We start from the raw sequence: 23155 nt of genomic DNA, 5'->3' as shown, positions 1-23155 counted from the left end.
AATTTTCTTGTTTTAGGAAGTCGTAACTGACCTGATGAGCCAGATCCAGGAGATGAGGTTATCTACCAATCAGAAGACAGAGCATATAGAAGGGCTGACAAGGGAGTTGGAGGACATAAATGTATGTTCCACTCTTCACCAGATACTAGCCAAAGCAATGTGTCAAAGTGAAACAGACTTTGGGTGCTTTCAACAGCAGTTTATGCTGATTGCTTTGTGTGTCTCTGGACTGTCTTGGAAACTGAATTACTCATTGCACCTCTCTGGGCTAGAAAAATCTGATATTGACTTTCAAAAGTGTGAGCTTCAGCAGAAACTCTGATGTTCAAAAAAGCTGAAAAACGTATAGTGATAGATCTAGGAGAATCTAGTGGCCATTCACTAATATTCTCCTGGTAACCTGGATCACTCGTACATAAATTGTAATAGATGGTGGGCATTTTTGGTGAAGTTGTTTATTTCGTAAGCCACTATATTTGTTTCCCCATTTGTTTAATAAGGAAGAATTGAGTGTGGCTTTATGATATATACTAGAATAGATATGTTTATCAATTTTCTCTACTGACCTGTTTGTAGTGCCATAGAGCTGAAAGATGAGTTTTCTACCATAACTTTACATTCTTGCTTTCTTAGTGCAAGTATAATTCTGCCTTGGCCTCAAAAGAGGAAAGCAAAGTTGTGATAGAAAATCAAGAAAGGCAGATTGAGGAGCTGAGGGAAGCCTTGGAGAGAGCACACACTGCAGACAGAATTGAGGTAAGAATTGATTATGGCTGACTTTGTATCTCTTAAGTTGACTAAGGCCCAAATCCTAACCCACTTTCCAGCACTGGCATAGCTGTGCCAGTGGGACGTGTGCTGCATCCTGCAGTTGGGGGGGGGGGCACTCATGAAGATCTCCTCAAAGTAAGGGAATGTTTGTTTTCTTACCTAGGAGCTGCATTGCCCTTACATTGGTGCGGGAAAGTGAGTTAGGATTGTGCCCTAAATGTTTTGGTGTAGAGAGCATATAGCTAGGATAAGAAATGGCCAGCATGCTCTTTATAAAAAAAAAAAAAACAGCTCTTCTTTAAAAATCAGACTTCAAATATTCATGGTTTTGCATACAGTTCTAGTCAACACTGGTTATTGGAAACCTATGAAGACCAGTAGAGTTAGGCCCATTCTATATATTATGTGGATTGAGATGGTACGGTGGTATGGAAGAATCCAGTTCTGCCGGCTTCAAAATAACTGGACCTTCACAAAGCTCCAGTTCTGAACCTTTTTCTAAGTGCATTAGCTGCTAATTTCAGAAGTTTACTAGACAGTATATCTAATGCTGATGAGGGAAGCTTCTGTCGTATCTCTGCTGTATGCATTATTGAGAGAGAGTCAGAATTCATTGCATGGAGGAGCAGAGCTCCCACGCTATTCTGCAGGCAAGGAAGTACATCTCATGTAGCAAGCATCCTTCTTTGAGGCTTAGATTCGGGTCTTTGTACTAGTGTACGAAATGGAATCGGTGCAAGTCCCCTTTCCAGCTCCCACCTTAATGTGAGCTGTTTGAGTTATGCAATTAAAATAGTCAGTGGGATTAGAAATACGATGATATACTGCACACAATATTAACTCATTTTAGGGTAGAAAATCACATTTCTTAACAATGCACTGTAATGTGTTGACTTAGTTTTAAAATAATGGCTATGGCACTTTAGTGGAACCTATGCAGTTACTTTAAAGGGTTGCTGAGAGGAAAAATGGACAGTAAAGGCTATGTGTATATATACCATTTGTGTCATGAGGCATGTCAATTGCCATTTTCATTACTGCTCTGGCCTGTGTTTGCATAGAAAGAGCTTCTTTGTGAAGATTTGCACCATACCTCTGAGCAGCTAAGCAAGCTGACAGAAGCTTCCAAAAATCATGCAGTGCTTCTTCAGTCTGCACAAGAAGACCTAACTAGAAAAGAAGCATTAATTCAAGAACTTCAAAAGCAGGTAAATATGGGTATTATTTCTGCTTGGAAATGGTAGGAAAGAAACCTTATTGACTTGCATATATTTCTATCATAGCCTAAATCAGTTGCATTTTTGTCATAAGAAGGATGCTCCTATATGTATAAGTCTGGCTAGTTTAAATAAATGATGAATGGAATGGAACATGATTACCCGACCCTCTTGTGCACACAACACACTTGTTCTCTCATTCAGTGTTCAGAAGTAAGAGTACTAGCAGCAAGGACTGACCAACTAGATCACATATTGTGGTACTGTGTGGCTTGGTTTACTATTGCAAACACTGTAAGCTTTACAGACATCTTATTGTAGTGAGCCTGTGTCTATAAATTAACTTTAAAGTAGAGGATTAGACTTGCCACAGTTAGCAGGCAAGGAAGCTCCTTCCTCTTGAATAGCTTGAACCTTATAATACAAAAGTTGCAGGGTAATCCATGATTTCTCTTCCCTGTCCACCCCCTATTACTTTTGCTATGTCAACAGCCTGGCAGTGAAGCATGTGACCAGATTAATACTGAGCACTTTAAATTGTAAGTTGACTGTGACTGTTAAATCAAATTTAACAAAAGAGCTCATGCATCAGATTCTCAGATGTGAGAGAAAGCAATTAGCAGCTGGAGAAATAAATATCCGCAGTGGGGCAGCCAGTGAGAAGCAAAGAATGGCCTTTCAGCAGGGAATGCACAAGAGGCAGGGCAATTTCAGAGCACTTTCAGTGAGCTTCTTAGTGGTTTGCCTGAGACCGAGCACACCCAAGGGACCTCTGTATATGTGGTCTGTCAGTGGTGGGAACATCAATCTATGCATACCTGTATATCAGAAAAATGCCTAACCTAGACTTCATTCTTATAGAAATTCTTACAGATGAGCATTGTCTTTCCAATAAATAGTAACATTAGAAACTGGTGGTATGAAATAATCAAATATTCCAGATACTTGGAGAAATGCTTTAAACCATGTTTTGCTTATTTTGTTGAAGAAAGGCAACAATTTGTGGCCTTTACCAGTTATTCAGTCTGTTGGCTTTTTTCCAGCTGGATATAAAAACAGAAGAAATCGAAAACAGGAAAAATGAATATGAGTTTAAGCTGCGCCAGTTAGATGGTTCTTTGGAATCTGCTTTTGAGGCACTGTCCGAGGTATTTTTGATGATACAGTTACTTTCATGAAAAAGTGTGTGATTGAGAGATAGACAGAATGGTATGTGAATTTAATTTTAAATAGCAAAATCACTGAATGTCAATTGAAACCTAAATTCATTGCAGCCACTATTTAAAGCAGCTGTTGCCTTCTCCACACTGTGATGGACATTGCTATTGTAGAAGGCAAACTCCTCCCAATTTAAGCAGTGTATCTCAGCCCCCCACCCCCATAGCTTCCTCATGCTGTGGTGCACTGAGGATCCCCTGGTTCTCAGAAGAAGCTTTCAGTGGGGTGCATGGGACACTAAGTTTCCTTAAAGAAGTTTACTTATACTCATTCAAGATTTATCTGGAACCCATTGTTTGCACTGCTTTCATTATGGTCTTGCAAATCTATCTTATGATGAGCAACTTGCAGGATATTCTAAAGGAGTATGTTCCAATAAATTAAGTGGTTTTTATTGTTCCTTCATAGAGCCCCAAAACTCCACCTAACTTCAACACAAATCTAGCAAAACTGTTAGAAACACAAGAGCAGGAGATAGCAGACCGGAGGGCCTCTACAATTACCCTGGAACACCTTGTATCTGAATTGAATAATGAAAGAGATGTTAAAAATACTGAAATTCTCAGACTAAAGGTAAATACTGTAACTATCACTTCATAAATTTAATCTGATAATTCAGTGGTTCTCAAACTGCAGCATTGTGACGCCCCAACCAGAGAACCCTGGCCTCTACACCATTAAGGGGCAGGGAGGCAGCAATGTGACCCACTGGATTGTGCCGTTTTGGAGGGGCACAGGGGTTTGCTGACACTTACCAGAGCCTGCAGCAGCCTCCCGGGTGTGCAGGGAGCCCCCGTGCCAGCCTCCATAGGGCTCTCCATGCTGCAGAGACCCTCAGAATTGTGATTGCAACTACTTCCAGTTTTGGGAAGAAGGCTGGCGTGGGGGCTCCCTGCACCGCCGGGAGGCTGCTGCAGGCTCTGGTAAGTGGCAGCAAGCCCCTATACCTCTCCAAAATAGTGCAATCCAGCAGATCATGTCCCTGCCTTCCCCCGCCCCCACACACACTTACTGTGGCTCAAATTCTCCCTGAGAATTTGAGAACCACTGTGATAATTTGAAGGCTACTGTGGTATTATATATTAGGTGTGCTTTACTGCCTTCTTGAAACAGTAATTTTAATTTTGCATAGTGCAATTGAACTTTAGCATTGTGTAAATCATTAATGATAAGCAAATTGGTTCCACTTTTGCCTTTCTAAACTCTGAGAGATTTTCATGTTTCCATCTTACAAAATCATGCAAGTGCTTCAAGAATCCTTGAAATGTTTGTTTTGAAATGTTTGACTTCAAATCAGCTGGATCAATTTGTCCTCTTTGATATAGACTCAGTTATGTGAACTGGAAAATACCCGTCTGGAAATGCAGGTATTAATGGAGAATAACAGAAATCTACAGAGTCAACTTGAAGAAGCCAGGAGAAGAATGAAAATCAGGTACAAATCAATGCTAAGTAAAAGGACAGCTCCCATGAAAATCTTTTAGGAACAAGTAAAGGGAGCAATTTTGTGGTGTGCAAACTTTAAGGGGGGCAAATGTGAAATACCAGTAATATTCCAGGTTCTGATCAAGGTCCGAAATGCTACTTAGGCTCCCAAGGGACTTGTGCTGACCCAGTAGACTCCTTGACTTCATCTCTTTAAACATCAGATTCCTTTGCTGTAGCAAAGTGCTTTTGAAACCCTCCTTAGTGCCCAGAGATGTGTTGCTGTGTGATATGAGGGCTTCATTTGAGAAAACAAAGCTAAAAGCCTCTTTAGACTCATGAAATAGTATAATTCAGTGGTTCCCAAAACATACCTGTGTCATGACTCCCCCACAGCCTCTCTTTCCTGGCTCAGACTAGCACTGCCATCTTGAATCTCCCAAGATGGTGATGCCCAAATCTTGTGAGATTTCATGAGATTCAAGATGGCAGCACCCAGAAGAGCAGTTAGGAGGGGCCACCGGGGACATCCCATTATGCACACCTTGGGAACCTTGGTGTATTATTAGCTTTTTGAAAACTGGTGTATTTATTGGAATCCTTTGTGTGACATACTTCATCCATGAGCTTGCTCACTAACAGTCCAGTCCTGAGCTGTCCAGTGCACGGGGGCTGTCGCTGCACCAAAATGACTGCCACAGCATACTGAGCATGCCGGGCAGCTATTGGCAGCTCCTCGGGGGAAGGGGACATTCATCCCCTTCCCCTGGGTAAGGAAAGTAGCCCCGCAATGGGGCTATTCTGTGGCAGTTATTTAGCCAGCACAGAGTAAAGGAGTCCCATGTCGGGCCATGAGGCCTGACACAGGGCTCTGGATCCAACAGAACAGAGCTCTGCCAGTCGTACCCAGCTCCATCCCCTGTCATGCCTTCCCCACCCCAGAATGCCTCCCCCACAACTCCACTTACTACTCTGCCACCGAGCGCTTCGCATGGAGCACCTGGTGGCAGTCCAGCGGCCTCCAGCTGGCACTGGCCCCACGCTAATGGTCACAGGCGTGCCTTACAGCATGTTCGTGACAGTGCACGCTGGCAGTGAGCCGGTGTGCAAAGGTCAGGACTGGGACCACAGCGACCTACCACAGGCACCCACCTACAAGCCGATCTCACAGATAAGTCGAGGGCAGGTTTTGAGCTCCAAATCATGAAATTTTCTATGACCCCCAGATAAGTCAAGGGTTAAACTTAGGAGGGTCTGACTATAATTTTGTCTGATTTTATCTGAAGCCAGATCCTGAAAAATAAACTTCCAGTAATTGTTACCTAAAAACTGTACAGTTTCTAATTACAGGTCCAGTCTATTTAAACACAGATTTTTTTAAACACGGATATGACTCAACACAAATGGCCCCTGCAAATGAGGAGTGTGCTGATCCCTGGAGAAGGGGAAAATGCACCCCTTTAAAATCAGTTTAAAAAACTGAACAGTCCTTTTACAATAGCTTCCTTAATGAGAGAGAGAGGGCAGCCGGCTGACAATCCATCAATCCTTCTCTCTCCAGCAGACCCCTCCCTTCCCCCTGAGCAAGTGAAAGAAAGGTGATCATTTTGCATTGGTGAAGGGAGGGGCTGAGTGAAGTGCCTTTGTAAGCTCTTGGAGGAAGAATGATTGATGGATTGTCTTCTTAATGATCCTTATCTTACATCACAAAGGTTGCCAAGGATGTTTTTAAATCACCTGAGCAAAGAAACTTTGTTTTTTTAATTGATTTGCTATAGTGTTGTTTTTTTGCCATCCACGCGAGTGCTTGGAATGGAACCCATGTGAATAATTCGTCTCAAACTGTAATTAAAAATAAAATAAAAGATCATAAAATGCATTTTGGACATTAACTTTTAAAATTCTGGACTTCACAACATTTGTGTAAATACTGTCAGAGTAAGTGCCTGTAAACAACATACCAGTAGAATCATCAATCAAATCCTTCTTTAATTTGCCTGGTGTGTTAAGCCAGAGGCGCTACATATAACATGCAACATAAAACATGTAATTGGGAGTGTGCAATTCAGTTCACAGCAGGGAGATGAGCAACAAGGACTGATCTGCGCACAGTTGCAACCCTCTTTCCTCAGAAGCAGACCCACTGCTTTCCATGGGTGTTACTCTTAAGTACTGGTGCATTGCAACCTGGGACCTTGTTTCAGAAGGAAATGAGGATCACATCCTGGGATTTTAAAAATCAGACCCCTAAACTTGGGGGGGGGGGGTAAAATTCTTTGCAAATGACTTGCCAGGAATGTTAAGAGGCAGCAGCAAAAGAAAGGAGGCATTTCCCTTCTCCAAACTAGAAGGGAGACAAAGGGGCTTCTGGGAATTGTGGGGAGGCTTTGTGGGAGTTTGTGCTGCACTTCCATAGCAGCAGCCCATACAGACTACAATTCCCAGAAGCGTCTTCGCTTCTCTTCCTGTCTGGAGAAGAGGCTAAAATGGCTGCCTCTGAATACCGTAATTACTGGTAAAACGTCTCCTTTTTCTCCACCTGCTTCCTGCTTCTCAGCCCATTTCCACACACACACACACACACACACACACACACACACACTTCACCAGACAGCTGCTGAGCCTCCATAAGCTTCCCAGAAGCTCCCAGAGGACTCTGCCCCATTCACTGCATTGACCCGCATATAAGTCAACCCAGGATCTCAGGCTCTTTTTTTAGGCATAAATTTTTTTACCTAAAGGTGAGTATATGCAGTAAGTCAGGCTGCTAGGTTCTCAGTTTTGACCCTTCAGCTGCAATAATATAATAGTAGTATTAGCCTACTTTGCAGGGCTGTGGGTAAAGGTTTCTTTGAGAATATATGTGAAGTGCTTTAGGCATTTGAAACAAGTTCATTATATAAATGGTAATGCTTTCTTACAGTGGCCCAAAGCACTCAGATCTTCAAGACCTAAGAGACGGAGAAAAGGAAATTGCTGAAGAGAGACTTGCAAAGGTTTTGTGTATCTTGGTTTATTTATGGCTATCTCATGTCTCACATGTTATGTTTTTGTTGGACAGGTCCATTATTTTAGTAATGCTGCTTGTGATTTGTAGCCCCCCCCCCCCAAAAAAAATTGAAACTAAGAATAAATGACTTTGTATTTTTTTATCTTGGTCCAAACTTCAACTTATGCTACTGGAAACACTTCTGTTCCCTGGTGGAGGCAGGGGCATTCCTCACCAATGGGATTGTCCCTCGCTGCTGCTGGAGGCAGGGCCAACGAAAAGGCACGTGGAACTCCACAAGCACAGGGATCCAGTCCCCAGACCGTCCCTGCCTCGATGGAGTTCGGTCATCTCCTTTGGAGCTCCTCCTCAGTGATTTCAAAGCAAAGGGAAAATGGTTCTCTTTAGCCGTCTCAACTTCCCTCCTCAGCGAGTCGGGTCCGTTGAGTTCCAGAGAGAGGAGCGTTTTTGCCTGACAGATGCGGCTGAGGCCCATTTCTCTTCACCGCAGAAACATTAACTGCCGCTTTTTTTCACCATTTCTCCCACTGTGAGGGAAACTGCTGCTTGGGCTGGCAGCTCCTGGTCTGCGCCTCTCTGAGGTGGCGGCAGGTTTGGGGGTCAGCGGCAGACCCCTGGATCGACCCGGCACTATTGCAGTGTTCAGGGGTGATCAGGCAGGACTCCATGAGCGCCCAGAACCTGCCCAACGCTCACAAGCATCAGGTCTGCTTTTAGCTCAGCGGGTGACATTTTTTAGCTCAGCAGGTGGGGCTGACAGTGCCTGGTCCGTGCCTCTCTGAGGTGGCAGCAGGTTGAGCAACAGAGGCAGACCCCTCCAGCAAGGCACTATTGCAGTGTCAGCGGCAGTCGGGCAGGACTCTCCATCAACGTGCCCAGAGCCTGCCCGATGCTCACAAGCATCGGCTCTGTTTTTTTACCTCAGCAGGCGCCATTTTGTATCTCAGCTGTTTGGGCTGACAGTGCCTGGTCCATGCCTCTCTGAGGTGGCGGCAGGTTTGAGGAACAGAGGCATGCCCATCAATCAAGGCATTATTGCAGTGTCAGGGGCAGTCGGGCAGGACTCTCCAGCAGTGTGCCCAGAGCCTGCCCAACGCTCATAAGCATCGGCTCTGTTTTTTACCTCAGCGGGTGCCATTTTGTGTCTCAGCGGGCAACATTTTCCTCACATGCAGTGAGTAACCCAGTAAGGGGTTTGTTTTCCCGCTCTTTTTGCCCAGCCTCTGTTTTTCCCTCATAAACTGAAAGACCATGGTTGGAAAAGGGAAAGCAGCCTCAGGCGCTGAGGAACCCTGTCCCTTCCAGCTCTCCCTCACAATGTTCAGGTCAATCTGACTCCTCAGATTCAGAGTTGCCCATTCATCAGTAAAGGACCAAAAAAAAAAAAATGGTGAGAATGTGGAGAGCGCAGAAGCTCACATCAATGGAAAAAACCTCTTTCCAGAGGGAGTTTTTTCCAGGTTATTTGATAAGGTTATTAAGCCATTGAGCCTTAAAGCCTCAGAATGAGAGCCAGTGCTGCAACTCTAACTTTTCTCCAGAAAGTCTCTTTCCTCAGGGTCCACTGAGGCCAGCAGAGATGCCTTTTTCCAGAACCCATCCTAAAATGATGGAGATGGAGTGGTCCTCCTCACTGCACGGCTAGTGAGACACCAAACTTATGAGTAAGTTTTACTCTCTTCCTAAGGGAATCTTAGATAAACTCTCAAGGTACCATCAGTGAATGGATGCACCTGTTGCAGCACTGTCTTCTCAGGCCGTGATCCTTTCAGATGGGGAACATGGCCCTTGTGTCCCCTGCAACAAATGCATTAATACATAGCTGAAGAGAGCTTTCTAGACTACTTCATTTGCTCTCAGAGCCTCAGCAGCCAATCTGTTTTTCTCCAGAGCCACCAATTTCTGGGAGGAACAACAACACCTTATCCAAACCAATCAAGACAATTTGGAAAAGGTATCCTTGCTAGCTGCTTTCTCAGCTGACTATTTGTTCTAGAGCTACCACCTCCAGTGTGGTGGCCATAAGAAATTTGTGCTTGTGCAATCTCAAAGTAGATTACTGGGGACTCTATTCTCCAGATCCAAAGACTATTCCTTGGAATTTGTAAGGAAACCAAGGGACAGGTTCTGGCAGATCTCAGAATCAAGGGATGCAAATAAACATGCAGCTATCCTAGCAGCCATATACCACCTACCTCATATTGGGGCAATAGAGGCAGTTCCCTCTGCTGAGAGAGGTACCAGGGTTTACTCGGTGCTCTTTCCAGTACTGAAGCGGAATGGAGAGAGGCATGGAATCCTAGATCTAAGGTGGCTGAACTGTTTTTGTAAAATCACAGAAGGTATCTGAGGTCTCCTACAAATCCTCCCACTTTCAGTACCATGCCTTTCCCTTTGGGTTAATGACCTCCCCAAGGGGGTTCACAAAAGTGTTAGTGCTACTATTGGCACATCTCAGACAAAGTTTCTTTTCCCTCACCTGGATGACTTTTAAATAAAGGTGTCGTCCAGGGAACAAGCAGAGCTCAATACGCACCAGATGGTGCTCTGCCTGCAAACTCATGGTTTTGTGATAATCCAGTCAAACAGTTTACTGGTTCCCATCCAGATACTGGAACACCTGCGAGTATTTTTCAATACCCACATTTTCCATGCCTTTTTGCCAACAGAGATGACAGAGGATCACAGACACGATTCTCAGTCAAGTAGGCAGATATCATGACGCTGGTCCACCTGCTATGAATGTTGATTCTGTCGCCAGCTGGTCAGCTAGGCCCAATTCTACACCAGAACTCTTCAGGAGTGTCTCTGGTGAGGAGATGCCACTTCCACACTCTGATTCCACCACCCCTGAAGAGGGATTTGCAGTGTACAATGTGTACAATGGACAGTTGTCCAAGGGGTGAGCCTTCAGGACTGGCAACAAGTAATCCTAACCACAGATGTCAGCATATTTGGTTGGAGGGCCCAACTAAATGGCAGAGTGATTCAGGGTCATTATTCCTCTCAGGAGATGTCTCAAAGCATCAGTCTCCTGGAGCTGAGATCTATCTATCTTGCTCTGTTTTCAGCTCAAACCTAATTTCTGCCATTGTCATGTTCTAGTAAGAACAGACAGCATCCACAAAAACAAACAAACAAAACAGTTATCTCACAACTTAACACCTAGCAGGGGAGAAGAACATAGAGGCAGACTGCTTACGCAGATGGAGCCTCTCGGAAACAGAGTGCAGGTTGCATCCAGAAACTAAGGACCAGATTCGGACACCCATAGTAGGTAGTTGGCTACTGCAGAAAACTCGCAACTTAACAAATTCTACTCCAGGGTAAGAGACAAGGGAGTGGAAATGGTGGATGCACTATCGAAGCCCTTGATCTCAAGGGCTCCTAAGTTGTTCTAGTGGCACAAAAGTAGCCAGGTTGGTACCCAAACATAATAGAATTATTAAGACAGGAACCTTGGGAGATTCCAGTTTGGCCAGATCTACCCTTACAAGGCCCTTTACAATACCCACAACCACACAGATTCCAATTGACAGTGTGGAGGTTGAAAAGTTGGAATTGCACCAGTTGGGCTTCTCCGATAGAGTTATAAAGCCCAGACTATCCTCTGAGTGCTTGAAACATGTATAGGACCACCTGGAAAACCTTTAGGGACTGGTGCAGGGATAAGGTTTTCTCTCCTACCTCACCTGATGTGTTTGTTATCTTGCAGTTTCCCCAGGATGGCTTAGTCAAGGAGCTTAGAACTAATTTGCTACATTGTCAAATAGCGGCTCTCCAAGGAATCCTAGGGGAAGGGGGTGGGACTATCTGCCTATCTTCAGACCCCCCCCCAAACATTTTCTCAGAGGGGTAGTGTTACTGAACATTCTTCCTGTTCATAGGCTTCCAAATTGGGATCTGAACAGGGTCCTAACATCTTTAATGAGTCCTTCCTTCGAGCCTGTGGCCATAGTCCCATGAAGTCCAGTCATATAAAACTGCCTTTCTAGTAGCTTATAACATCGGAAAGAAGGGTATCTGAATGGGGGGGCCTTATCCATCCTGACGTATGTGTATTCCACACACCAAGGTACTTAGGATTGACTCATTTTTCTTACCTAAAGTTAATTCAATTTTTCATTGACAGCAAGAACTAGTTTTTACCATCATTTTGTCCTAATCCTAAACATACAAGGGAAAAGGCTTGGCACGCACTACATGTCAGAAGAGTCCTAAGCTTCCATACAGAACGCAGTCGCCCATTCAGGAAGACGGACGCTCTATCTGTAACTTACCATGGGTGAGAAGGTGTCCCCGGTAACTCTAGCTAAATGGCTGAGAGTTCACATCCTCATGGTGTACAAGGCAGCTGGTTTACAACCTCCAGGTGGTTTAAAGGCTTATTTCCATTAGATGGCAGCTACTTAGGCAGCATTTGAAAGTGTGGCATCGCTCTAGGTTATATGCAGGGCTGCCATGTGGTCATCACCTCACACTTCCTTTAAACACTACAAGGTAAATCTATCAGCCTCAGCACAGGCTTCCTTCAGGAAGAAAGTTCTTCAGAGGGTACTGAAGGTGTGAGAGTGAGTGATCTAACTGCCCCCCCCCCCCCGAGGGATACTGCTCTGGTAGATCCCATTGGTGAGGAATGCCCACGCCTCCACCAGGGAAAACAGGAATTTGCCTTACCTGGGTAAGTCTTGTTCCTGGTGGAGGCAGGGGGCATTCCTCACCAATGAAACCCACCACACTTCAGGGAATTGCTCAGTCTACTGCATAAACATAAAGGCGGTATTTAGGGTTTCCTATGACCTATTTCCCTTGTTCAAACCCTTCTGTTTCTGGGGTATTAAACCTATTTATCTGCAAAGCAGTTTTCCAAACAGTACAATTGTGATGCAAGTTTGCAACTGGTCACAGTAGTGCATATGAGGATCCTGTCACAGCTCAGCAAGTAGTGTCTGGGGACTGGATCCCTGTGCTTGTGGAGCTCCACGCACCTTTTCGTTGGCCCTGCCTCCAGCAGCAGCTAGGGACAATCCCATTGTGAGGAATGCCCCCTGCCTCCACTAGGAACAAGACGTACCCAGGTAAGGCAAATTCCTGTTTTTTTCTATTTGAGGGGGTAATATTGCCAATTATTCTCCCCCCATCTGCAGCCCCAAAAGACTCTCCAGAGCAACAAGCAATGCTGGTGGTAGAGAGTCAGCCAAGCCACATTTGCCTGTTGATAAAATTACCTTTAAATCGGTATTACCTTTGAATGAAATCAACTTAATGTGACTATGGAATGTGGTGTTCATTCCTCTGCACTTTCTAGCAAAAGCAATCTTTTAGTTTTTGTTTTATAGTTGCAGAGCTTAACAGTAAGCCCTAGAAATGAGAGAGATTCTGTTAAATTCAAAGGCAAATGCAGGCTGTATAGCAGCTACCGCAGATAGTGTAATATTTATAGTGTTGATGTGCTTATTTTATTTCAGAGAATAACTTTGCTGCTGGTGATCCACTTTGCATAATTGTTGCTATAACTTCTAAATACTGGAGTTATGATATTTGTATTTTTTTCTCCAGGTTAAAGCAATGGAAGAAATGCTGAAACTTAGATCAGAGTAAGTTTTTAATATGTGTGTATAAAAAAAATCCTATATATAAATGTTAACTCTTCACACTCAGTCAGCCTGGCAGGAATAGTTTGATCCTCTTTATTAGTAATAGGCAGGGCCAATCAGAAAGGGCTTCTAATCCCCCTCAGAAAGTAGAGCCTCTAGTCTTTTGGCTTTCCCTTCATGAAGTGCAATGGTTCCCTATTAGTCTTTGAACACCTGATTCAGGATGACCTTTTTAAAAGCTTTTTTTAATTTATAGACCCATTGTCTTTTCTCTGCCTTTCTTAATGTAAGGACTAGATATTTAATCTTTTAAAGACACCTGCTGTGCCTCTCAGAGAGGAGTTAGAAGAGAGCTTGAGGGTTTTTTCCTTCTTTCTACACAGTAAATGGGGCTTCAGCCAGTCTTCAACGCCAGGGATTTTATTGGAAATGTAGATGTGACTCTTCTGCTACCTCAGGCTGAGCTTGTCACTCAGCAAACTACATCTTGGTTCCTTGCTGCTGCCTGGAAAATTGAATGTTAGAGCCTTTCTCCCCTCCCCTTCCTCTTTAAGATTCTCTTAAAGTTTTGGATAACTATGCCACAGGGTTTTCCCTGCCTCACCTGGCTTCTTCCTCAGGAAAGGGAAAGTGCTGCTATGCTGAAGTCTTCCCCTCTCTACAGCCATGGTTCTAGAGCTGGCAAAGGGAGGCAGGTTCAAGATGTCCACCAGCATCTCAGAAGGAAAAAGTTTGCATGTTGGAGGAATGAGTTGCCCACCTTGGGCACAGCAGCTGCTTTGGGGACCTTGCCTGCCAGTGATTCCAGTGCAGAGAATGCCATTCCCACTGGTGTACAACATGGAAGAGTTGATCAGTGGTACTTCCACTTCGGTCCACCCTATCCCCCCACCCTGAAATTCTTGGATTAAGAAAATTGTATTTAGCACATCACAAAGTCTTATAGAAGGAAGAGGAGGAGAGATGCATCCTCCTTGAACTCAACCCCTCTTCTTCCTCATGCTCTCAATCCCTATTACCACAGCAAGTGCGCATATTAGCACCACCATTAAGATACCACAAACACAGTTCTCTTTTTGCACAAGGCAGAGAGTTGTAAAAGCTGCCAAAGGGGGAGTATTCCCATTAGAGTACAGTCTTGTTTTCCAGTCCTTAGACCTCTAAATTGCATTCAACCAGCAGATGGCAGCAAAAAGCTTCATATTGACTTTAAAGTATCTGATCAGATTTTTGAAGTATATTTATCTGCAACCATTTAATGTAACTTTTAATGCTTATACTATATAGATGACTTCCAGGATTACAGTCCCCTAAGAGCAGATTTCTGGCATGTAGGATCCATTTGGTTAACTAGGACCTTGAAGTCCACCAACTGAAGCCAAGTACAAAATGTTGGTTCAGGTGATCAACCAGTGACTTACTGTACCCCATGAGTTATACATGGGGTGACATGCACTTACAAGTACAAAACTATATCTGAAACAAAACTCAATCTGAAGTCACAGAATGTTAATTTGCACTAGTGGTCTTATAAGCAGATCAAGTGAACGGCATGTTAGTTCATTGAATTATTTTGGAATAAAAGAAACACAGTATTTTCAACACTCAGGCTCTGGGGAGAGGTAATGAATAAGGGTAATATTCTAGAATTTACTTCCAAGTAGCAAACAGTAGAAGACTGGGCAATTTGAATTCTGGCTGGAGATGTAGTCAATTATTCACTTCTACGTGTTTTTACAAGTAGTTGCAGGAAAAGTTAAAAATTTAGTATATTTTACAAATAGCAATTAAGAAATGCACTTCAGGGTGACATGCAATTTTCCAATTAATACAGATTCGAAAAAGTCAGGAATGATCTTGATACCAAGGAGGCTGCATATTGGGAATTGACTCGTGAAGTAGAACGAACACGAGCTTTGGAGTCAAAGGCATTCCAGGAAAAAGAAAACATGAGATCAAAACTAGAAGAAATCTCTGAAGAGCGAATAAAAATTGAGAAGGTTTGTAAGGCATGGTTTGAGTTAGTTTACTTAAGATTCAGTTGTTAATGAAAGACAATGAACTAACCCCAAACTAAGAGACTATTTCAGTGAATAAAATTATAACCATACTGTTTTATTGATGGGAGGATCTCGGATAGAAGAATATTAAAAAATATTGGGCTAGCATTTGGTTACATTTCTGCTTGATCCTTCTCCGAGGAGCTCATATTGATAAAACATTTGCTTTGCCCCATCCTTCCCAACAGCCTTGTGAGATGGTGATTGGCAAAGGATCACCCAGTCCACTGAGTTGGGATTTGAACCTGACTTTTCCCACTTCTAGTCCAGCACTCTAACCCTTGGTTCACATTGATTTTCATACAATGTCAGATAAACTCTTGTTACAAGTGAAGACAAAATAAAGTAAGTTAAAGCAATGGGTGTTCCTTTCTTGAAATGCAGGAGATGTCCTTGCTAAGAAAACAGGTTGAGTATCTGGCTGAAGAGAATGGGAAGCTGGTAGGTCACCAGAACTTAAATCAGAAGATCCAATATCTTGTGAAGCTGAAGAAGGATCATGCTAAACTGATAGAGGTGAGGTTAGATCAGGTTCAATTATGTTATTTTTGAATACTTGATCAGCTTTTTCACTCTCTACCATTTCATTTGGTGTATTTTGAGGTGAAAGCTGCTGCTTCTAGCTGTACCAGCTTTTCTAAAACTGAATTAGTGGTATTTTCAGATCTAAGTATTAAGTTTGCTAATATTAAGTGGCTTTATTAATACAGTAACTTGCAATTTGAGATGAGAACTGTTGCTCTTTATAGGAAAATGAAGTACTTCGTGTTGAAAATGCTTTTTTGAAAGGAAGGAGTGAACTTCGTCAAGAACCATCCTGAACATCAAGAATTAAAAAACAACAAATTTTAATGGTATCTGTGAAACAAAGAAACATGGCCTGGCCCTATTCCAACTGACTTGGAAGTGCCTTTGCTCAGGGTTTTTGTATACTATGTAGCAAGCCAAGTAGTAGTTCTGAGCAGCCCATTCTTATTGCAGATAATCTGAGTGTTTTAGACAGATTCTTTGTATGTGTTACTCTTGAACCTGTTAATTCAGTCTCATTCATTTCTGGTGTATGTGCTGGAATTTGTCACCTTTGAAGGCCTGTTTCTACTTGTTGTCTATCAGTATGATGTTTAGGCATTTTGTCTTTCCAAGCTGGGTGGGGGATTTCTGTCATACAATTGACTTGCTATTAAGATGTCCCTGTAATGCTTATCTCACAGTATGTGTATATATTGGCTGTGGAGGACATTTATCTCAAGGTGGTGAATAAATTCATTTTTTTAATTGCTGAAAAAATGTGTTCTGCAAGTGAGTGTTCTCTTTTCATCCAACAAAATTATCAGTTACTAAGGTTATGTGCAACTAATACAATGGGCAGTGTAATCTGGTGTGTATGTTTCCTGTCTGTAATCTAATATCCATTTGCCTGGGAGTAAGCACCTTTGAATTCCAATGAGACTTACTTCTTGGAAGACCATACATAGGATTGTGGTGTTGGTCTCTTTTAATTTGTGCTCCTTTTTAGCCAATGTGTTTCACTTTAAATACGAAACAATGCAAGATTGGTAACACACATGAATGTCAGCACTGTCACACAACTCCTGGCTGGATATCAATTTTTGAAAGGCATATCTGGTTCATTTTGGAAAACTACGAATCTTTCCAATGTGTATTGTGGAAAAAAATATGGAGACCTTTAGAATTTGAAATTGGTACATAGGCAAAAGAGGCCTATGCACTAAAGCACAAGAATTGTTAGTTTTGTGAAATATAACAATTCTCCAGTGTTAACCTCGGTCAGTGTTTCTCAGCCAGTGGTACAGGTACCACCTATGGTACTTGGGTGGTGTCTGGTGGTATGCACTGGACTCAAGGATACCTGCTGCCTGGTAATGAAAGCAGCAACACAACAAACAGTGGTAGGAGGCATGGCTCAGTGGACAGAGCTCCAAAGCATGCTTTTCTGTGCTCAGAAAAGCCCTCCTGTCCACCCTGAATCTCTTACTGGTGTTTGTCATGTCACATCTGGCCTCCCAACCCAGCAGTAACTGTGGTTTCAAATCATGGTCTGCAAGTTAGGTTCAAGCATAGCTCTTCTTGTTTGGATGTTGCAGCAAATTATGGTTAGAGGAAACCAAGAAATGGAGGTAGGAACTGGTACACAAGAGCATGTTTGCAAGCCCCCAGACTGTCTCTGATCTGTGTCTTGAGGTCTGAATCAGGACTCTGTTTAACAACTATTGGACCTTTCTGAATCAAAAGTACTGCATACCTAGTGATCATTCAATAACCTTAGGCAGCTTTACTTCTTATACTTAATGCTCATGTACAAAATACAAATCTTTGTGGCTGCTGAGAATAGCACATTAACTCACTGCTTTTCTCAGCAAAATATACAGAACTGTGGATTGGAACTGCAGTCACTGCTTGAATAGACATTCAGTACCAGAATTCAGATTTAGGGCCCAATCCTATCCTACTTTCCAATGCGAATGCAGCCATGCCAACAGGGTGTTGCAGCATCCTGCGGTTGCAGGGAGTGACAAAGACCTCCTCAAGGTAAGAGAATGCTTGTTACTCTGGAGCTGTGCTGCAGCTGTATCGGCACTGATAAGTTGGGTAGAATTTGGCCCTTAGTATAGTTTGACTATACCAGAGTTCAAAATGAAAATAGCTCTGAAAAAAGATATTTGCAGATATATCGTTTCAATAGAATCTTGATTGAAACTGTAGAGGAACTTTATCTTGTCCTGGTTGTCTTCATTTTAGTAGACCCTAGGCTATGAAATGACACAGTAAATGCTGCTGTCATGTCTATGCTAGACCAAGTGGGAGTAATTGGCTGCCAGCTTAATCAAAGGATGACTGCAGCCTCATGTAACCATTTCTGCAGTTGGTATTACTATTTCAGGAACTGTTGTCTCATCTATGTAAATATTCTGGTCAAACTTTCTCATCAGAATTAGTGTCACCACTTGAACTCCTTTCTGAAGCAAATGTAACTAATTTCATATCCTTTGTGATGAAAAACCTCCTATTGAATTATAGTTACCCTGACAACAAGGAAGAAGTCATTGAATTCTAGTGATACAAAATAAAGATGCATTCCAGAGTACAAATGTTATGGCAGCTATGGTGGGATTTTAAAATTCTGTGAATGTTTTTATATTTTACAAGGTCATTTTTTAAAGAAAAATATGTAAATAAAGATTTTGTAACTAAATGTGAGACTGTTTCCTTTTTTGTAGCTCTGATTAATTGAAATGTCTATTCAACTGGCACTGTATTCACTTAAATCTCTAAGACCAGTGTTACTCAAGCAGTGTTACTTGTACCACTAGTGGTACTTGAGGTGGTGTTTGGTGGTACTTGTAGGACCTGACAGTGAGACCAGCAACACAATGTGACAAGTAGCAGTAGGAGGCTTGGCTTGGTGGCCAGAGCTCAAAAACACCTTCCCATCTGCCCTGAGCCTCTTACCAGTGTTTGTGTTGCATCTGACCTCCCAATCTGGAAATAACTGATGCTGACATCATTGCCAGTTACTTCCAGTAGGTGGGCCATGCAATAGTTGTACAGTGGGGGACAAACATTGAGAAATGCTGAGATAGACCATTAGACCAGTTTTTATCTCTAGCAATCACTTTTACTGAATTGCTAATTGGGGTATAGTTTGCAATAGCTCTTACCTTTTCATCTATGCTGTAGTATAGACTGCTTCAACCCTGGAACATGGCAAAATGATATTCTTGATAATGTCCCACTTTGGACTGCAGATGAGAAGAATGGATTTTTGAAGATTCTCCTCTAATACATCCTCTGTATGTAGAAAACTAGCCTTTCAGTGAGGGAACTGGCCTAGAGCATCTCTGTAACAGGTACAAGTTTTTTTTATGTTCAGGGTCACCTTTTTTACCATGGGGAGCACTAGTAAATGGCATCCTTCTCCCTCTTTCCTTACCTTGCAGCCTGACTTCATACAGTTCACTCTTAAATCTTGGGAATTTACAAGCATCTTGTGTGTATGTGTTGACCAGGCTTAATACTGTAAAGCTGCCCTAAAATTCTGAACTGTTCAGAGACATGGACAAGTTAGACTGTCCTTGAACGTACTGGCAGTGTTGGCACTTAAGCATCACCCACTTCACTTCCTCCTCTGTCCTGTTGCTCTTATCTCCTGGCTGCCAGGTGCTGGCCTCTCCATTCTGTCACTGTACCTTACTCTCAGTATCACTGTTATATGGGTATTAGAGCATTCCTAGTAACAGGTGCACACAAAGGGTCAACTGTGCAGGGACTGCGTGCAGTAGCTCGTGACAAAACTCAGTGGTTCGGCATGAAATAAAAAGAAAATTGACATGACTATATATGCAACAAAACATAACTTTATTATGGAGATAAATATACAATGAAAAGGAGGGGAGCTTAAAAAAACCTAGACTCATCATGCTCAAAAAAGGAAAAGAGGATAGAAATGCTAAGTCTGTTGTCTGTTTGACTGAAAACATCCCTGTATCTTAGATCTCTTTCTGCAGCTGAACTGCTGCTTTTTCTACTGAATTGCACGCTCTCTCTCTCTCTCTCTCTCTCTCTCTCTCTGGATGATCTCTGGGACTGTCTCATATGAGTTCTGCCAGGGTGAGACAAAGGGTGAGACACACTTTGTCTTCCTCTCTCCTTCTCTTTCACCTTGCATTATTACAGTGGTAGAACATGTATGTCACCATAGATTTTGTGTGTCACTTGGCATTGCACTCTTAGGGAGACCACCATTAATCTTTGATTCTTCAGCTATGAAGAATGCATCTGATATCCTTAACGCTTTGTTCTACTCAATCACTATTGGCCCTTTTGCTCCAACTGTTACAAACTTTCCCAAAAGGAAAGGCTCAGAGCTTGGGTAGGATGAGACAGTCCTTAAATTCCCTTAATAACTTTGTTTAAGGATTTATATCCCTGCTGTTGGACTGCGTGCTCCTCAAGAGATTACAATAAATCATAGTAATTATAATTTCAAGCCAAAAGACTGAAAATCCAACAAACGCACAGCTCAGCAGCCTGAGCCCTCTGGCTCAGGGCAGAGGCCAGTATGCTTCCCTTTGCTGCTGTTATCCCTGGCCAAACAGCAGCTCTGGCATTCCTGATAGGGGGAGGGGAATGCTAAATTTTTTCATTCACAGGTATGCCTGTGTAAAGCACCTCCTCCCTCTTCAGAGCGAGTCATGGTAGGGAAAGCCTTTGCTTTCACTTAGTGTTTTGCACCCCCTCCCCTCCAGGAATGCCAGTGCTGCTGTTTGCCCAGGGATGACAGCAGCAAAGGAAAGCACACTGGCCTCTGCCATGAGCCAGAGGCTCAGGGATGCTGAGCTGTACATCTGTGGGTTTTCTCCTGTCTTGGTTTGAAATTATAATTACTATGATTTATTGTAATCTCTCTGAATAGCAGTTTGAGCCCAGTGTTCTTTTCTGGCAGACAGTGAAAAATCAGAGTAGTACATTTTCCAGTTTTGTCAGGAGCCATGTACTATGCTCTGTGACTATATAATTGGATACAGAATCTAATTTTTTGATGAGGCTGATACCAAGATACATCCTCCATGTACATTTTTCTCTGATTTAATTTCCAATAATAGGTTTTCCCTTTTCACATTGATCTCTTAACCTCTAATTCAAAATCCTCCCACATCTTAAACCACTGGTACTTATCTGAATTATAAAATAGAGGGTGATCTAGAATAGGGATTTTTTAAAAATATGGCTGGTGCCAATTTAGGAGCTCAATTCTTCTAAACTTTTAAAGTTACTAGGGTTTTGTCTAAATCCTGTGAACTACTAGGCAAGAAATTAATCCCATATCCTGAAGACATTACAGGTACTTGTGGATCCATCCCCCATAGTAACCCACAGATTTGTTTTATCTCCCTGGTTTTATGTACGATTTTATTTGATACAATTCAAAATACTGCACCATATTAAATTTTAGATTTCCAGCTTTGTTGAATAATATGGTAGCTGTTTGGATAATCTCAGCTGCTTTCCTTGATGAATAAACATGAAAAAGTTTTCTCTTTCAAAAAAAGCTGATATGGGATGTAAATACAAGCTTCCGAGGTTCTAGACCACATTCCATGCAATTTTGATCTCTGACGTTTCACCCTCTCATGTAAAGGGCTTTATCAAAGGTCAAATGGGAAAGAAATTAGAAGCTGGTGAACACTAAAACCCACAGGACCTACAATAGAAGGCTAGAACCTACTAAATGAAGGTTAAAAGCATGCTAGGATGTAAAATAAGCCCTAAAATAGAAAGCTAAAACAGACTAAATGACAGTTAAAAGCATACTCCCCCTAAAATAGAAGACTTGAAACCTACAAAAGTGAAGGTTCAAAACATACTCCTACATCAGAGAGACAAACTTACCAGCCAGAGCTCCTAAGAAGGAAAAGATTCTTCCTTCTTGAGAGTTCTGGCTCATAGTTTGATGCTCTGATATAGGAGAATGCTTTAAAATCTACAAAAGTAAACGTTAAAGCCTTTTGAGGGAGGATGCTTTTAACTTTCATTTAGTAGGTTTTAGTCTTCCATTTTAGGGTTTGTTTTAGGTCCTAGTATACTTTTAACCTTCATTAGTACCTTTTAGCCTTCTATCTTTTAGGGCTTAGTTTACTTCCTGTGGGTTTTAGTGTTTACCAGCTTTTAATTTTTTTACCTTTGATCAAAACCCTTCACAGGTGAGGGCGAAATGTCAGGGACATCAAAATTGCATGGAACATGCTCTAGAACCTCAGAAGCTTTTAATTACAAACAGTTGAACTCTGACCACGAAAGCCTGAGTGCGTGCTCATGGGATCATCCAAGGAGTAGCTTGAAAGTAGGAAGTCAATGCAGGGAAGGCTGTCATTTGACCATGGTCAGTGCCAAGAAATAACCTTGTGAAAATCCTGGTTGTTTTTTTTTAATTGGATTATAGTTCAATTTGGACAGCACTAACCATCTTGGAACAGTAATATGAAGTATCTTCTAGAGTCCTTTTTGATGGGAATATATAAAGTGGTGTTCAGATATTTCTTCTGCTGTTTCTAAAGCCATCAATTTTGTCATCAGATCAGTGATCAATAGCTCTAATGGCTGTATTGGTTTTGTCAGCTCTGAGTTTAAACCACTCTGAGGTTGTGTAAATCGCCTCAGCAAGAGGAGTGGTATATCGGGACATACTGCATCAGTATCAAATTATGTCAGCAGCAGCTTTGCTTTTGCTGACAGTTTTGACCACCTCCCACTTCAACCAAGCCTGCATTAAGGATAGATTATTGTGGATTCTTACTAGCAGAACAAAACAAGCTATGCTGATAAAATTCTACACAGATAAAGACAATGCAGGAAAAAATTATTTTTTCTTAGAAAGAAATCAATCTAAAACCATGCGCTAACTTTACGTTTTAAAAACAATGCAATATTGAAACTGCAATATTGGGACAATACAGTGGGGGTGACATAAGAAACATGTAATATATATAGTCTGAAGAAAAGGGGGTTGTGGATACTAGCATTATTCTATATTTCTAAGGAACTTACAAAATTCAAAAATAGAACATACTTCTTGCAGAAGTAATCCTATAAGCCTCAGCATAAGAAGAACAAGGAGTTGTTTTTTTGCTTCTAGGAAAATAATTGAATTCTTTTCTTCCCGCTTCATTTAAAAACAACAGTGTCAAAAGTGACACTTTCTGTTCTGAAGAATCCAGCTGATGTGAATTTTCACTAAGCGCCTTTGGCATCCATAACATCAATGTCCTGACAGCTGGAAACCGGTGGCGTAATTCTGGTTCTCTGTTGCTAGGCCTATTTCCCAAGCCAAATGACACA

The 23155-nt window shown here is 42.2% G+C and overlaps 1 protein-coding gene across 1 annotated transcript in view; it reads left to right on the top strand.

The window, feature by feature from the left end:
• KIF15 (kinesin family member 15) overlaps positions 1-16794 on the top strand; it is a 46670-nt gene extending 29876 nt beyond the window's left edge. The window contains exons 24-34 of the mRNA XM_066627714.1: positions 17-121; positions 634-756; positions 1833-1979; positions 3032-3136; positions 3615-3779; positions 4532-4641; positions 7555-7627; positions 13201-13238; positions 15073-15238; positions 15683-15814; positions 16048-16794. Coding sequence (XP_066483811.1) covers positions 17-121; positions 634-756; positions 1833-1979; positions 3032-3136; positions 3615-3779; positions 4532-4641; positions 7555-7627; positions 13201-13238; positions 15073-15238; positions 15683-15814; positions 16048-16119 — 1236 coding nt within the window. The 3' untranslated portion in view covers positions 16120-16794. The remainder of the gene's footprint in view (positions 1-16; positions 122-633; positions 757-1832; positions 1980-3031; positions 3137-3614; positions 3780-4531; positions 4642-7554; positions 7628-13200; positions 13239-15072; positions 15239-15682; positions 15815-16047) is intronic.
• The last annotated feature ends 6361 nt before the right edge of the window (positions 16795-23155 follow it).

Source organism: Tiliqua scincoides, chromosome 5 (assembly GCF_035046505.1).
Source record: "Tiliqua scincoides isolate rTilSci1 chromosome 5, rTilSci1.hap2, whole genome shotgun sequence".
In the NCBI taxonomy this organism is placed as follows: Eukaryota; Metazoa; Chordata; class Lepidosauria; order Squamata; family Scincidae; genus Tiliqua; species Tiliqua scincoides.
Note: the sequence above shows the minus strand (reverse complement) of the source record. Positions and strands in the feature narration are given on the sequence as shown.